The sequence below is a fragment of the Caloenas nicobarica genome, chromosome 5 (genome assembly GCF_036013445.1).
Source record: "Caloenas nicobarica isolate bCalNic1 chromosome 5, bCalNic1.hap1, whole genome shotgun sequence".
Lineage (NCBI taxonomy): Eukaryota > Metazoa > Chordata > Aves > Columbiformes > Columbidae > Caloenas > Caloenas nicobarica.
The window spans coordinates 5,677,115-5,694,673 of NC_088249.1; the positions used below are offsets into that span (position 1 = coordinate 5,677,115).

Consider the following 17,559-nt stretch of genomic DNA (forward strand, 5'->3'; position numbering starts at 1 on the left):
GAGAAGTAGCAGGATGAAGAATTAAGTACATACACAAGAGAATATTGTACATGAGTTATTGAGTAACCATTAGCTCTGTTCCAGCGCTGCTCAGTTCCTCTGGACTGCATGAAACTTCTCAACATTTTATCTTTTTCCTTCGCCTTTCACAGGCTTGTGTCAGCTTCTGCAGCATATAAACTAGGTGCTATTTTTATTGAATCTGGCTTTAATGTAGTAGATTTTTCACACGTGTGTTGGTTTTTATTGTTGGTCTCATTCCTGCACTTTCTGGCACCTTCAAGTATAAAGTCAGTTATGCGCACATTGTTTGGCAGATGAATTCCTATCTCTGGGAATCATTTTCCCTCTAAAATGTATTTTTATATTAAAAATGTGATCTGTATCCATAACTGAGATATACTGTCCTAAGACTTCAGCCCAAAGATTTCTGCAGCCAGAGATCACCACACCAGGGGATGCAGCCCTGTAAGGAGATCTCTGCTTTCCAAGCTGTGAGCATTTTATATTAAGATCTTGTTTTACTGACCCAAACTCTGCCTCTTGGAACAGGAAAGTTCTGATCCGGCACCAAGGAAAATCCAGCTAGAAACGGGATGGAAAGTGCTGTCTTCCAACATTTCCTCCTTTCCCAGCTCGTCTCCCTGCTAAATCAAGAGCAACTGCCCATCTCGCTGAGCCTCCCTTATATCAGCTTTGTCCCAGCTACTGCCTTGGCAGCCCCCGGTCCTCCGTCCAGCGTCCCCAGGCCCTGTGCGATGGGTGCAGGCTCGGGGAGCTGTCTGCCCACCCTTCCCAAGGTGCTGTCCCCCTTTTCTCCATCTGCACACAAGCTGCCAAAGAAGTAACCGTGGCTGTGTGTGGTTTTCTCGCCCAGGGTGACCTGGAACACATCTGCAAAGCCCTCCAAAGTAGCAGGAATGCGTTTCGTTAGGACATGATTCATCCTGCATACCGCATGGGTGGCTGCTCGGGGAGAATTTTGACATTTGCATACACGGAGACTTTCCGTTTCTCAGTTGCCCTTGAGTCCCTGCACTTTGGTTGAGCGTGTGGGGGCTCCACAGCCAGAAACCCCCATCCCGGAGGGGATCTCGCCCCACTGGAGCCAACCGCGCTGCGGTCATTCTCCCCCAACTGCAGCTTGGGGCAGAAACAAGAAGAAAAGCTGCTCACAGCCAGGTTGAAGGATGTGTTTAGACCCCCAGTCCCCGCTCCAAGCAAAGCCGGAGCACAGCAGCTGTCCAGGGATCAATCAGGAATTTGGTATCTGCAGGGCAGGAAAACATTATCACAGTCCTACTGCTCAGGCAAAACCGAAGCACGGCGAAGGGAAGTCCTACGAATAGGAGGACTGAGTCACGCGTGCTCCTTCTGGGAAAGAGTTGGGCAACAAGGCAATTATTTCTGTCTACCTTAGGGCCGCTCCGGGGTAACTGGATTTGCTTTGGCAGCTGCGGAGCATGAGGCGGCTCGTCCCCGGGCACAGAGGGGAGAGATGCTCCCAGCACCGCGAGGCAGCTCCAGCAATTCGCCACCGGGCTGCTGCTGCGAGGAAAACGGGAAAGATGGAGGGATGGTGAATAACAGTAAGGAAAGGTAATATCTTGGTGATTAAAAATATAATATGTATACATAACTGGATCTTACTTAAAAAAAAAATTATCTTACAGACCTCATCTTACTTCCTATGGTCTAAATACCATGTAAGGGGAGAAGGGGTGTTTTCCTGCTGGCATGTGCAGGGTGTTAAATATCTACAATCTATATACACTTTCAGCGAGAGAAACTATTTCACCCTGTAGAGGTTACTCTCCTTGACTGCTATTCATTTTGGCATAAACACTGTAACTAGGCAATCCTGCAACTTGGAGCACAGATCTAAAATAACATGGTAACATGTTTAAATCCTTTAGCATCAAAGGAACATGAGTTTCAGGTTGCTCTCAAAAGTCTGCCAAATTTAGGTCTGACACCAAGTGCAACATTCTAAAGAAAAAATTAAACACAAGTTTAGCAAATAGGAGCTTACCTGCCCCCAAAGAAACTGTGACATAGAAAGCATCCCAATGCTATGGGAGCCACGAGTAAATACTGCCTAGTCCTAACAAGCAAATGGAAATATATTTCAATAGTATCTAATTATGGCATAAATTTGTTTCGAGACAGATTTAATAGCTACGTTCGATATGAAATAGAAGATTTATGGTTTTTAATTTAGTATTTTAGAAGCCAAGCTAGGGTCTCACAAAATCCACTCAAGTCAACAGAAAGTCTCATTCTAGCTTAAGTAGGCGTTAGATCAATTCTTTGGTGAGCATGGACCTTTGCAGTTGCTGTCACCTTCACCATGAGTCATTAAAAGCCAGTTTTCTACTTTAGATTGCTTTTCTAACACAAAATTCAAAGTCCGCACGCATTGTATGCATATAGAAATATTTACACAAGATGTGTATAAATATAAAGTTTATTCAGTATAGTGTTTAGAAAAATAAGTTCACATCATCTCAGAATACAAATAAAACACTTAATTGTCCAGGCACAAACCCCTATTACAGTACAGCAAACATACATACTTTAGATCTCTTTGGTTGGGTAATTAAGCACGGATACATTTGATGATACGCTCTGGGGAAGCATCATCTAACAGTGCAGTAAAGACTTCTGATTATTCCCTCCTCTAATACGTACATTCTGCTTAAGTTTCATATTTGTTGTAAGGCACAATAAACCCATAGCGCAGAAATAACTGGTTAGTTCTGGACAAACAGTACATGCAGCAAAAGAACAAACATCCTCTGAATGCGAATCCTGAAAGTCAGAAGATTCACCCCATCCTTGAGTTCAGAAATGTAAGAAGCTAGTTTTAAATTATGTGAAACATATGAATAAGGTATAAAATATCCTTCAAGATAATAACTGCTAGGAGATACAGGAAGACTTCAGGTCTCCTTGCTTTTAAAAGGTCATTACTTTTGTTGCCAGAATTATAAAGTTACTATTCTTTTTATGATTTGAGATGCTTCTCGATCACAAGCACTAGTCGGTTCATGCCCCCGAGAGTCCTGCATGCAGATTTCGTAGGACACTGAAGGGATGCACCCTCTTGGTTGTTCATCTGCCCTTGCCGAGAAAAGCGCACAGGCACTGGCCATCTATGCAAGGGAAAAGCTCCTGTGCACGTGGGGCCAAATTCCGCCCTGCTTAATTTAACTGAGAACAGTTACTGAGGCGATTTTGCAGGATATGAAGTCAGAATGTGTCCATTGCCATTAATCTCAGATTGATAGTAATAACAATAAAGATGGTTCCAGCCTTAGTTTTGGGTGAAGTAGCTTTTTGAATGCGTCTTCCTGAATCCACAGGCAGGTAAAGCAGTAAATGGAAAGAGGTATATGCTTGATAGGCTGGGACTGCTCGGTTATAACTGAGCGCCAGCTTTGTGCACGGGTTCATAGTGCCACCATATACTGGGCCAAACCTGTCCCTGATCCAACTCCAGTGAAATGAATGGACCATATTCTCGGCTGGTGTGAAAGGACAGGAAAATAAAAATAAAAATTAAAATTAAAAAAAAAAAAAAAAAAAAAAAAAAATCAGTGGAACTGTGCTAGTTTAGCCCAGCCAAGGACCTGGCCGATAGATGTCCATGATTTATGTGACTGAAATGTCCTTTTAGGTAAGACCACAGGAATAATGCTGCAAATAGTCCAGACAGAGCATTCGATTGAGTATATTTCTGGTTCTCTGCAAAACTCTGGGCAAAACAGAGACAGCTTTAACTAAAAGTAGTAAAGAACAAAGGGGTTTTTAACACCACACTTTGTAGGAATTTGCTTAAACTTTAAGCGTATTTTTCAAAGCCGAGTCTGGGACCAGAAAAGTAGTAGAATTTGGCAATGTTTCCTGTAAGATTTCCAGTGGACTTACAAGTTACAAACATATGTGAAGCTGAAACGATCCTTTATTCTTATTCGTAACAGAGAGGGAGGAGAAGGAACATGTATGCCAGATAGACATACCTTCCATTTAACCAACAGAATGTGATAATAGGGACTGTCTGGGGGGCTTAGACACTCACTACCATCACGTGTGTGGGAGATGAGAATCCATATCCCCTAAACACCGCGTAAAATCCTCAGTTTGGGAATCAGTGGAGCAATGCCTTATTTACAGCAGCTGAAAATCCGGCCCCAGACACTTTTTGGGGCTTTGTGTACTGTCTATTTAGAGCAGTCGGCCTGCTTGCTTGAGAGCCACAGAATAAAAACTGACCCTTATTTTACAGTAGGAGTAAAACTACTATTTAAATATCTATTGTAAAAACACTGTACCATGCAATGAGTCTTTATATTGTGCATATGTACCTGCAGAAAACATGAGGTTATACCTACATTATCTGGAGGGAATGACACTTATTTTCAACAGGAGAAAGAAAGAGTAGAACATAATAATAAAATAAGTTACTTGATATCTGGAAGACTAGAATAGATTAATCTTACTTTGTCCCAAACCACTGCTTTTATGTACATCCTCCACTCCCACTGGAGAGTGGGAAGTCTCCTATTAGAAGTACCAGACACTCCAAGATACCCACCACTGCAACAACACACATGGTTTTCACATCAGCTGTGCTGCAAAGCCATGAAATTCAGAGCCTCAGTAACACAATGAATGCAAAGCAGGAAAAATTAAAAAGAAAAAAAGTAACAGGTACTGGCTAACACCACAGTCTTTTCTGTTATGAGACCTGATTGCAACAACTGAGGGTGCTCTGAAACACTCTCTAGCTTGCCTCCAAATATAGTCTGAGCTTCACAGAGCAAACGTTGAGCCCCAAACAACCCCTTCAGAGCCACGCACACATTCTCCATTAATATGACAATGATACATGATCCTTCTAATTTTCCAAATAGTTGAACAAATTCATGCAAAGCAAATACAGCTACTGTTGCCGTCATCATCACCTTGGTTTTACGGGTGAAGAAGAGGTGGGAAGTAGATTGCTGCTGCTGGAGCCCAGCAAACAGATACACAAGCAGAGCAGGGAGAAGTTGGGACTATCCGATTCCCTGCTCATGCGGAGATCTCCTGAATGCCAAGGGAAGTTGCGCCAGGGGAACATATAGCTCCGTGTTCTGCTTGTGATAATCTCCAATTTAAAGCCTGGAACACGCTTTTTGCTGGGGAGCATGTGGGGACAGCCAAAGGCTCAGGGAGTGCTGCTGTTTGCAGAGCACCAGGGACTCGGTGCAGCTGTGAAGTCCCTGCCTTGCACACTCGCTCCTCCTGCAATTTTCCCTGCAGCCCCAGCAACTCTGGACTCCAGCGCTCACCGACAAGAGCTCAGCTTCGAGATTCCACAGAACACCTTGCAAAACACGCTGTATTCAATATAGTGCAAAACAACAGGGAGGATACCTATGCCACGTTCAAGGCGCACAGAAAAAAACCTTCACTCCTCAAAGACACCTTCCACAGAATCAGTTAACAATAGAGACAGGAACAGACTGGGATGTGCTACCTCTATTCTCTTTCCTTTCCATTTTTTGTCTTTTACAAGTGATCTTGTTTTGTCCTGAGCCTGATCTGGAGCCCACAGAAGCTTATGAAAACATTTCCCATTGCCTTCCAAAGGCTTCAGACCAGGCCCCTGACAAGGATGAACACATGCTTCAGTTACTGTATATATTCACATTAGAACAAAAAAGATAACAAAACAAAACCACAAAAATTAACAGCATGTCATTTTGATACAGCTGCATTATTGTTATTATTATTTTAAAGCTTAAGGATGTGCTTTCCCATGCTACAAAAACTCCTCTGGAGGAAAGGTAAGATCTGTTCCACCTGCTTCTGCTGTCCCTGGCGCAGCGCGAGGGGGCGAAGGGAGAGGAGCCCCATCCCCAGCCAGGCAGAGACCACGGCTGCTCCCACCAGCTGCGGTTCCCACCATCAGCCCCCACGCTGCTTATTCTGGAAGGATATACAAATACACGTTCAAGCGCACTCCTGGATGGGGGTTTGCCTGCTTGACCAGCAGCTGAAGCCCTCCCGCACGGGCTATTTGGCCAATGAGTCTGTGTAAACGTGGGGCTCCCTTCCCCACCCATCCAACCTTCCCTGCTCATCTCCCCAAGGCTGGAGCTGAGACCTTTCCCTCAGCACAACAGCAGCTCTGCCCGTGGTCCCTCTCTGCTCTCCTCCTGCCCTGCACAAGGACCCACCTTCGTCTCTCCGCACCATAAGTGTCACCCATGATGACCCAAAGACTTAAAACTCTTCTTACTCGTGCAAGTAGGGGCGCTGAAGTCAGTGGGGCTACTTGCAGAAGTAAGGCATCAGGATTTGGCCCTGAGGACGGATATTTGCAAATCAGTGTTGTGTGGGGTTTTTTTTAATTCCTCCTGCCACTGTGCTTTAGTAACAAAGATAAGGCCACTAGGAAGAAAGGCACGTGGAATTCTGTAGAAAATACACAAAAAGGTTCAACTAATTAGCAAATTACTAACAAAACAAACAGAAAACCCCTGAACACAAAGACAAAGGGGGTAGAGACAGAGACCTCCTGGGTTTGTGAGACTGGAAGTTCATTTTCTAGTTTCAGTGTGATTAACATTTTAACTTTTACAGTCTATTGATTGAAAAGCTACAAAAAAAGTAAAACCTTGTCAGAAATAACTACGTTTACTTCCTGCTCAAACAAAAATAAATTAAACAGCCAGAAAACGTTTTCCTTTTCAATGCATTATGTCTAAAGTGAAAGGGAACATAAACCATAAATAAAATCCATTGTACTAATTTTAAAAAAAGTCTCCTTTATAAGAACTGAAACAATATTTACATTCATACTGGAGAGAAAGCTTCCGAGTTGCATAATTAGAGTTTCAAATGATGCTTTTTCTGGTGCACTGACAAAAGGCTAGCTGTAGCACTTAGAAACCTGTAAATGTTTGATGCAAGATTTTTGGTTTAAATGCAAGTCTGCTGGGAAAAAGCTAACACACCAGTAACAATATTATTTATGATTTCATTTCATTTCTTAACCTCAAACAACACAAAAGTAGCCGGTGAGGTATCGTCTAGAGTTCCTTAAAAATTTCTCAATGCCCATGGACTAGACGTAAACAGCAAAAATGACTGCATTGTTTCTAACTTTTCAGAGCGAAATTTTTGTTTTCTACCTAAAGTTAGGAGTGTATACTTACTGTTGAGAGTACGGTGTACTATGGAGAGTCTAGTTAAATTATCAGGGTAGTATCTTAGCCAAACCTGTACCCATTCGCTTGGTACTTGCCTTGGCATTTCCTTTCTCTTTTAATCTGCTTAAAAGAGAATACTGCACGCAAACCAAGTGTGGCAACCTAATTCTGTTGTCTGAGATTCCTCTGTACATCAATTCAGACCATATAAATGTTCTTCTGTTTTCTTTAAATGAAAAAACACCAAACAAAAAAAAAAACCACCAACAAAAAACCCCCCACTTGGTGCTTGTTAGGACCTCAACAGGAGACTTATCTATTGAAAGAGAAAGCAAGAAAAAAAAGTTACAAGTCTTGCATATCTTCATCCATCTGAACTGTCTGCAGTTTGGCAAGTTCTTTTTTCTCTGTTTCCAGTTCTTCACAAACTGTGTCGACCATGTTACTCATAACATACTTGGATTTCGAATCCAGCATCATTAAATTGCCAGTTGATTTGCTCTCAGAATTAGGTAAGAAATTCTCTTTGACATCAGGTACGGCTTGAAGAACTAACCTGTGCTCTCTAACAAAATCTTGATGTACTTGTGCTGAGGGGTGGCTGACACGGTCTCCGCTTGCAGAAACTATTTCTCCAAGCACGGGCTGTGCTGTAGAAATGGACAACAGATCTTGACTGGTAATGAGGGAACAGTTCTGAAGGGTTGCATAGTTAGTGTTGCTGATAGATATCACGGTAGAGGTACTGGTCACGGGCGATGACATGGACTGGCTCTCTGAGATACCAGAGTTCAGTTCTGCAGCATTTAAAAGAGTCGGTGGCGTGAGGGAAAAATTATGTGAGGGCGTTACATTCACTAATGAGGAGGCCAAGGACTGGAGTCCTCCGCTAGATATATTTTCAGAAGACATGTTTACATTTAGTTGTGTGTTCTGACTGACTGGCATCAACTGAGAAAACACAAGGCTTCTTTCCAGTCCTTCTTGCTTGACAGAGCCTACTGCCTGGCCTGAATTTGGAACCGTATAAACAACTGCACTCGGAGCGAGGGGGCTGAAGAAAACCTTTCCTTGCTGCATTGTTGAAGATTCAGTCGTAAAAGTTCCTCCATCAGATGTGCTGGGACTTACTGAAATATTACCTAGAGAAAGGGAACCAAAAAAAGGAAAACACAGGGTTTAGTTGGCAGAGAGTTGTGCAGGCATTTTGTGAAGGCTTTTTTTTTTTTTTTAAATGCTCACAGTACACGTGTATGCTAACTTTTCATGCAACACAGAACAGCATTGTTTATAACAGGTGACAGAAAATTTGGTATGAAGAAATAAAAGCCATTAATAGAAACTCCTTCTAGAAAGAAAAATAAAGTTCTGGTATATTGGGTATCTTTTAGACTCTCATTAAGGGGCAAACAGTCCCTAGCCACGTGATTAAAATGAACGTGCTTTGGCCTTCACTAGTTGCCACCACTCGATTTCTCTCTAAGAATAGAAGCATGAAAAGCTATTAAAGATAGTTCAGTGACAGACTACAGCTTGTGTGTGGGAGCTGGAGACACAGCCCATGAAATCCACGACTGCTGGGCAGAGCCTACCTGAGTCAACCTGCAGAGAAAACATCAAAACCCATTAACTTCTACCAGGTTAACTGCACAGTCTGTCAAGCACTCAGATGCATTGCCTTCCACCTCACTTTATCACATATTTCTAAAAGCCTAACCCTACCACATCTAACACGCTGTGTAAGGTCACCCAGGGATGCCCACCCTTGCTGAAAGCCGTGGCACCGGCCGCGTGATGTCGTCGCTAGCCAAAGCAAGAAGAGGTGGCCAGAGATGACCCGAAGTTGGTTTTACTGGACATGACATGTTAAGTTGTCATTATAATAACTCCTAAAATAAGATATACTGGCTCTCAGGACTGGGTCTTACTTAAAACACCTCTGAATTTTTTAAAAACAGCACTGAAGATGCTTATCTCACCTGGGGAATATTTTAGCTCCCTATTCACTTCCTTTAAACAATGACAATTTTTGGAAGAAATTACTCATATGTGTGAACTAGAAGAATAAAGCAAGGCAACTGGAAGCTACCTGGCAACAAGATATCGTTTACTGTAGCTTACTTAAAATAGCCTGCAGCACACTTCACTTGGAACAGCCAGCCAGCCATCTCGTGTTGAGAAAAACAAAAATAAAAAGAAATCACAGCACCAAATACAGACCCTGACTTTTCTCTGCACCAGACTAGACGTATATGGTGGGTCACACTCCAGTGTGAACTGGTATTTTCAATAATGATGATAATGTTCAGAGAGGGGCTTGTTAAAAATCTTAGGTCTTTCAAATACAATAGTCCCACACTGCTTAAGGGACAGAACTTCCTTTCTCACCTTTGCTGGCTGTCAGTTTATGCCTTGGAGCACGTGAATTAAATAGCTTTTGTAATTAGAGGTGGTATTGAGGCTAAACATCTTCTCTTCTTCATCTTGCTTAAACTATGTAGCAGTAACTTCCAGGGACTGCAAGTGCCACATTTTAGGACCTTGTAACTGTGCATCCATTTAAAATGTGTTTGTATGGCTTCAGTGCTCCTCCCTGTATTACTTCAACAGAAGGAATAATTCGCTCCCTATACACATTTAATTCAAATAACTTGACATGAGCACAGTTTGATTTTCATTATAGTACTCACAGCTCCTCAAACTAGGGAGATTCATTTAAGTTCAATCCTTTTCATAACCAAAGATACAGCAGCCAACGAGTAAAAAAGCTGTTCAGTTGTGCTTCATAACTGACCTGCTTCGAAAACAAGGATCCAGAACCAGGCTCACATTCCCTGGGATTCTTCCTGGCCGGCTGCAAGTTTCAGTCTATGGTATGTTGAGACAAACTCTAAAGCAAACTTGGGGAGGAGCCTGCACACTTGGCACGTGAACCTGCGATGACACATCTCTCTTGGACTGAGGGCAGTTTTATCCAAATACCCTCACGTTTTATATCTACGAGCTATTGCATATTTCTATTATTTCCCTGAAGTGTAATATTTCTTAATTATAGGACAAAAAATGTATGAGCATAACTGCTAGGTCTTGTTGTGTCTATAGTAATTTAAAGTTTATTTTTATGAAATGCTTCGGTTAAAACAGCAAAAAAAAAAAAATCAAAACAACCACCACAAGAACAACAATGGTAACAATTTCCAGCTGCTTCCATTTTCATTTTTATGAACCTTCTTGTTAAAAGGATTCAATAGCAAATGGTGAATATTTTGAATTACTGAAATGTGCAAAGTGTACAGATTATTTGTGAAGACTGGTATCACAGATTTCTAAGAAAAGGATGAGATGAAAGGGGTGTAAAACACTAGATCTCCTTCTCTGCTCTTAGTAGAGGAGCTCAGCCTCCTGTTAAGAGTCTGTCTACAAGCATAACTCATTATAAAGGAAGGCAAAGGGCATTATTTGATGCACTGCACAATCCTGGTACCTAGGAGGAAAAGTACCATAGCTTCTAAAACGCTAAGTGTGCCCAATCCCAACATTTTCTTGTACCTCTTACTGTAAGAGACAAACTTTTACCTTGTGAAGCTGCCACAGAAACGGGAGGCAGTTGCAGAGAAGAGAAACCGATGCTTCCGTTCAGCAGCTGGCCATTTGTTCCTGCATTGGGGATCTGGACAATGCCATACTGGTTTATTTGGACAGGAGCAGTAAAAGTAACTACGGAGCCTCCATCTTGGGAAGCAGCAGTTTGTACGCTTTCCCTTTTCACCTCTGAGCTTGGTATCAATCCCGGGAACGAGACCGGGATGTTGCTGGGGCTGAAGGCGGCTGCCGCGGCGCTGGGGACCGAAGCCTGAAGGAGTTTGAAGTCCTTAACGTCTTCCGATGAAGACGACAGTATGTCAGTTATGGCCACCCCGTTGCTCACAATGCTCGACGTGGTTTTGGGCGAATTTAGGGTAACTGTCTGCGAAGCGCCCACGCTGAGTCCGTTAAGAATGACACCATTGGGTCCCTGAATAAAAGAGCTACCATTGAGAAAGACTGGAGAGGTACTGGCAGGCACGAGGTTTCCATTCAACAAGACGCCAGATGAACTCAAGGCTATTTTAGTGTTTCCGAGCTGCTGCATGTAGACGGGCTCCATGTGGCTGGGAAGGCTGAGGCTGGTAACGCTGTCGGATGAGGTGGAGAGCGGATGGGGAGATAAATCCTCCTGCCCCTTACTGGATTCATCTTCTGTGCTAGGGTTGCCGTCTGACTCGCTACGGGGAAAGATGGAGAGATGACATTGCATTACCACGGTGTGCCAGCAAGCTCTGCACAAAGGGGGAACTCCTTGCTTTGATGTAGTTTGTGAGAGTTTTCCCGAATATATTTTTTTTTTTTACTGTGTTTCGCCTTTACAAGGTACTTTAAACGAATTTCAAGTCAAGGGGGAAGTTTTAGAAAAGGACACATCAAACCAGCTGCTGGCTGAGGAGAAACTTTACAGACTGGTTTATGGACCTGTAAATAAATCCCCCCTCCCTGGCCATCCGACCCGGGTGACCGAAGGGGGCTGCCCCGGGCCCCCAACCCGGGAGAGGGGCCGCAGCCATTTGGCAAATGGCCGGGCAGCAGCTGCGGGAGGAGAGAGCGGCCTCCCCGGGCCCCTCGCCACCCCCGGCCCGGGGGAAGGGGAACGGGAGGCCTCGCCGGGGGCCGGGCCCGCGCTGTCCCCAGGTGCCGGCGGCGGCACCTCAGCCCGCTCCCGGGGGCCGGACGGAGGGGAGCGGCCTTTGTGCCGCGCCCCGTGGGGCCGCCCCCGCCCCGCCGAGCCCCCTCCGCCCGGAGCTGCGACGAGTTTTTTTGCTGACTGGTCCGCCCTCGACTGCATTTTTCGGCCGCTCCCTCCCTCCCCCCTCGGCCGCTCGCCCTTTGATGTGTCCCGCGGAGAGGGAGCCGCGGCGGCACAATCGCGCCCTTGGTTGAGAAACGCCTTGGGGCCCTCCGCCGCTTTCTTTCCCTCCTTTCCTCCCTTCTCCCTTCCTCCCCCCGCGCCTTCCCCTCTCCCCTCCCTTCCCGTCCCTGCCCCGGGAGGAAGAAGGGGGGCGGGAGCGGGGAGGTCACCTCCACCTGCCCGCCTTGCGGCGCCGAGCCCCCGCCACGGCCCCTCCGCCCGCGGGGAAGGCGACACGGCGGGGGGCGGGGAAGCGAGGCAGAGCCCCGGGCCGGGCGCGGGCGGAGCGGGGCCGGGCGGAGGGGGAGGCTTCTCCCGCGCCACGGGGAGCGAGCGGCCGCGGGGCCGGAGGCGGAGGCCTGCGGCGGGCCGAGCCCGGCGGTGTCGCCGCTGAGCCCCGGCGCGGCCGGCCCCGCTCCCCCGCTGAAACCCGAGCCCGGCCCGCTCCCGAGTCAGGTTTCAAAACAGAGCGAGCGGCGGGACCCCACACCCCCGCGCGTCCTCCGTCAATGATTAACTCTGTCAGGCGCGACAATTAAATAAAAACAAGGGGTTGGGGGGGGGGGAACAAACACACGCACCCACCCCCATCCCGCCCCTTCCCCGGAGCCCGCCGGTGTCGGCGGGGCGCTCGGCGGCTCCCCCGGCCCGCAGGAGAAGGGCTGGCGGCCGCGGGCCGGGAGAGGGGAGTGCGGGGAGGTGGAAGGGGGCGGCGGGGGCCGGGAAGTTTCGCGGCGCTGCCTCGCATGCCCGGGCCGGGTGGGTGTGTGTTGGGAGCGAGGGAGCGGGGAGGGGGAAGGAGGGGAGGACGAGGCGCACCGAAGGTAAGCGCCATGTTTGCAAGGGAAGAAAGAGCCGGGAGAGGGAAGGCAGGCGGGCGGGAGAGGGGGCGGGGAGGAAAGTTTGCTCTCACCTTTTGGACTGGGTCTCGGAAGGGTTGCGGTCCCGCTGCCTGCGGTTCTTGAACCAGTTGCTGACCTGGGTGAGGGACAACCCGGTGATCTTGGCCAGGTTGCGCTTCGCGGCCGGCGAGGGGTACCGGTTCTGCTTGTAGAGCTCCTTCAGCGCGTTGCGGGACTTCTCCTTGAAGCAGTAAACCGTCTCCTCGCCGTCCCAGATTGTCCTGGGCAGAGGGTATTTCCTCCGCAGCCTGTACTTGTCCACCGCCCCCAGGGGTCTGCCCCGGGCTCGCTCCGCCTCGGTGTAGCGAGCCTTGTACCAGAGCTCCTGCAGAAGCGGGTGGTTGGAGGAGTCGAAGTTGTGGCTCTCCAGGATGCTGTAGAGCTCGGCGTAGATGCCCTGGTGGAAAGCCACCAGCGCCCGGGCTTTCATCAGGCTCTCGTTGCCACGTAGCAGATCGCTCGGGGGCAAAGACCACAGGAACCTGGCCAGGCGGTCCAGGTTCCCACCTTGCTGCAGCGCCTCGCACACGCAGGCGACGTGGTCCGGGGAGAAAGCCAGGGGGGTCTGCGAGGAGGAGGAAGAAGAGGAGGAGGAGGAGGAGGGAGAGGAGGCAGCGTGGTGATTCCTGGCTAGGAGTTCCGTATGGAGCAGTACCTGGTCCGCGGCTCCCTCCTCCCCGGCGGCGGCGGCGGAGCCTGCGTGTTCCATGGGGAACGGGGCAGCGGCGGGAGGGGGCGGCGGCGCGGGGTTCAGGGCTCCCGCCGCGGCCCCGTCGGGGGGCACCTTGCTGGCTTCAGAGAGGATTTCCATCACATTTTCCTGCTTGATCTCCACCGCGCTCGTGATCTCGTCCGTGGGGGAGGCAGAAGACATGTTTCGGTTTGTTTTCCTTTTTTTCTTTTTTTTTTTTTTTTTTTTCTTCCCCCCGTCCCTTTCTCCTCCTCTCCCCCCTTCCTATCTCTCTTCAAAAGTCCACTCCTCCTCCTGCTCTCGGCCGGCTCTAGCCGATCAGGTTTCCTCCCGGCCACGCAATAACCATTAAAGATAGCTGCTATAGCAAACTAGTGTAAACGGGCTCCTCTCCGCGGCTCCCCCCAACGTGACTCCCAGCCCCGCTGCAATACTATATGGCACCGCAGCCTGCTGGCCCGGCCGCGCCCGCCCATTGGCTGCGCCGCGCCGGGGGGGCGGGGTCTCCCGCGTCTCCAGGGCAACCGTCAATCAAGCGGCCCCACTGCGCTCCGCTCTCCCCCCACCTCCACCTGGAGCGGGACGCCCCTGCGGGCGGTGGGAGGCGGTGACTCCCCCTCACCTGCGCCGCCGCGAAGCGCCTTTCCCCGGGCAGGGCAAGAAGTAAAACTCGAGGCGTGAGGCGGTGCTGCGGTAGTTACCTGGGGTGAGGTACGGCAGTTGTCCCGAGTAGGGAGCGCGGAGCCCCGCGAGGGAGCGACCGCCCCGCAGCGACCTGCTGTTGAGTGACCCCCTCCCCGCATTACAACCGGAGCTCTCGGGCTGGGACAGCCTGCTCCGCCCCGCCTCAGCTCCGGCGCCAGGCAGGTGCTACCTGGGGTGGCTCCTACCTGCTCGGCCCGGCCGCCCCGGCCCTTCCCGCCGCCGCCGGCTGGCTCTGCCTGGCGGTGGTTGGTGCCGGGAGGGGTGCGGAGCGGGCCGGGCCGCCGCGGCAGGCGGAACGTGTGGAGTGGCGGGCGGTGCCGGCGGGGCCCTTTGGCGGCAGCACCGCGCGGCGGAAGGCGGAAGTGGCGGAGGGAGGGAGGGAAGAAGGGAGAGAGGGGAGGCGGCGGCCATGGATGATCAGGGCTGCCCGCGGTGCAAGACCACCAAGTACCGCAACCCCTCCTTGAAGCTGATGGTCAACGTCTGCGGGCACACGCTGTGAGTGGGGCCGGACGCGGCGAGGGGAGAGCTGCCGTGGCCGGGGCTGCTGCTCTGCGGGGGGACCGGGCAGCGGGGCCTGAGGGGACCGATCGCTCCCCCGGCTGGTCTGGGGCTGGGGGAGACCCGGACGGTCCCTCCCGGCCCGGCGGGGCTCTGCCAGACCTGTGCGGGCGTTTGCGAGGCGGCTCCGGGCCCCCTCGTGTCCCCGGTTGCCAGCGGTTCCGCTGCGGGTGGGTCCGGAGCGCGGCTTTCGGCGGCTTCTCCGCGGTTAATTCCCGGGGAGGACACGGGGCTTGGTGTGTTCGGTACCGGCCCCTGTCCCGAAGGGCTGTGAGGCTTTGCGGTGTGAAATAGGGAATGTAGAGGAAAATACATTTCTTATCAGCTCGAACACTTCTCATTTGTATTTATTACTGCACTTAGATAATTAAGTAAAAAGAAGCGACTTTTTTTTTTTTTTTTTTAATTGGTGTGTTAATTCTCCTGAATGGGGAATACTTTGTCTGAAGCTTTGATGCTGGTTTAAGCGTTGGAAAACCCTTCTCTGAGCCTTTGTTGATCGTGTTGTTTAATCAGTCGATATTTTTGTGCAACAACAGTCATGACCTTTTTTTTTTTTTTCCCTTTTTTTCCCCCAAGATGAATGCTTGGAGAATTCCTACTGGTGGCTTTAGCTGATTTAAGTCATACATAGTCTGAACTCATTCACTTTCAGATCTGGAGATCTTCCTTAGTGTGGAAGTTTTAAAGGCTCTACTTTAAATTATTTTTAGATACACATGATAGAGCCTCATAACACAGTAGCAGCTCTTTCTGTATTTTTGTTTTGTTTTACTTGGGTCGTTTGTTTGTTTTTAATGTGTTTTCATCTTTCCTGTGATGTGTATGTTGCGGAGTTTATATTTTTAAACAGCATGTGAATTGCATTCAAAGCACACAGCCCGAAAGCTTTACTTAACTTGATACAGTGTTGCAAGTGAACAGGATGAGGAAAGTGGATTGCAACAAAAGATTAATGTTATTTTCTCAGAAAAAAAGCATTTGCTTTCATGTGATTCCCTGATCCTGTTTTCTATGGCCATGCAAGTACTTCTGTTGCCACAAGGGAAGGCGTGTGGGGGAGCAGCAGATGATCTCCTGGTAGTGGTGGTCTGGGAGAGAACAGAGCAGGAGTGTCCCTTTGGTGACAGTGACACTGGCTGTGTAGAAGGGCAGCGTCAGCTGGAGTCTGAAAGGTAACAGCCACGTTTAGGCAAGGCTGTGCAGCTTTAAAATGATGCTTCTATCTTCTGTTCCAGTGAAGATCAAAGGACTAGTCTTGCTGATGATCGACTTTCAAGTTCCTCCAGAGCCACTTCAAGCAGAGGACAGCATGTTTCAGTTTGCTCTCTTGCTTTGGTTGTCGCTGGGTTTTCTTTTGAGGCTGAGCTTCACTTGGGAAAATTAGTCATGTTTTGTGCTTTACGGGGTCCAGCTGCTGACACCTTATTTGGGGTTGATGTCTTGTTTTCCTTGTTTCTCCCCAGCTGCTCCAGGACTACCTCTGCTTCCCCCAGCTCTTGTTGTTCGTGCTTCTGCATTGGGCAAGGGTTTTATCCGAGACCAGCTCACTGCTCTGAATCCGCGCAGCCCTGGGTTGAGCCAGCCGGGTGTCTCTGTGGGGTGCTTGCCAGGAGAGGGCTGTGCAGACCCACCCAGACTTACCTCACCTGCACCCAGCAAGGTCTGTTAGCCTGTCCATTACCTTCCCTGCAAAGGGTGTCTCTGCAGCTAGGCACTGCTGCTTTAAAGCGCATGTGTGTGAGGGTAAAGTTGGAGTCACTGTGTAGGTAGCCTCTCTGGATTTCTTTGGTTTTGTTGTAATTAAGGACTGTCCATCTTGATGTGGTTCAAGTGGCTCACTTTTCCTCCGTAATATCCTTTGTTTTTGTTAGTATTTCCCTATGATGTTACAAAGCCTTCATGCTGGAAGTTGTTTCTTAGTAATGGCTAATAAATTATTGTAGTAACTGATGTAAAAGCTGGAAGCCTAGATGAGGCACCTGTGAATGAAGTACGAGTAGGGGGAAAGGGAAGTAATTGACACGTGTTCTTTCATAAATTCACTGTATTTCAGCCACAAGGAAAGAATGTCTAATGTTCTCAAAGCAAACGAGCTGACTTAAGTTCGTGATGGAGATTTACCCCTCTTAGGCAATCAATTCTGGTAATTTGTGATGTTCTTACCATTGAAAACAAGTCTCCTGATTTGTACTCTAAATTTCTTTGCTATAATTTAAGCATTTAAGAGTTCTATGATGTGTTTTATACACCTTGCAAACTGTTTATTACACCACTTCTACAGGAATGTGTCACATGTTTTGTGGGCTTTCTCTTTGGTGTGTTTTCTACAATTAAGAAATTCCATTCCTTCAGTCTCCTGAGTGTGGTTTTTTTGTTTGTTTGTTTTTGTTTTAATAGACATTTATGGGCTATTTTCATTGCTTTTCTTGAGGCTTTTTCAACTTGATTTGTGTTCTTCTGGGATACTGGAACTGGACACTGTTCCGTCTGAGTCCTTAGTACAACAGGCAGAGTCAAAATTATTTAATGTACTTTTCATGATATCTGCATTTC

General features: G+C 48.3%; 2 protein-coding genes across 2 annotated transcripts in view; one reads left to right on the forward strand and one right to left on the reverse strand.

Annotated features, from left to right (window-relative positions):
* Window positions 1-2,449: 2,449 nt before the first annotated feature.
* Window positions 2,450-13,977, reverse strand: LOC135989149 (homeobox protein SIX4-like). The gene is made up of 3 exons (XM_065635771.1): window positions 13,058-13,977; window positions 10,779-11,467; window positions 2,450-8,344 (listed from the first exon to the last, which is right to left on the reverse strand). The coding sequence occupies exons 1-3, from the start codon at window positions 13,918-13,920 to the stop codon at window positions 7,548-7,550; spliced, it is 2,349 nt and encodes a 782-aa protein (XP_065491843.1). The 5' UTR covers window positions 13,921-13,977; the 3' UTR covers window positions 2,450-7,547.
* Window positions 13,978-14,822: 845 nt separating this feature from the next.
* MNAT1 (MNAT1 component of CDK activating kinase) overlaps window positions 14,823-17,559 on the forward strand; it is a 126,071-nt gene continuing 123,334 nt past the window's right edge. Inside the window, exon 1 of the mRNA XM_065636273.1 lies at window positions 14,823-14,940. Within this exon, the coding sequence (XP_065492345.1) occupies window positions 14,852-14,940 (89 nt within the window). The 5' untranslated portion in view covers window positions 14,823-14,851. The remainder of the gene's footprint in view (window positions 14,941-17,559) is intronic.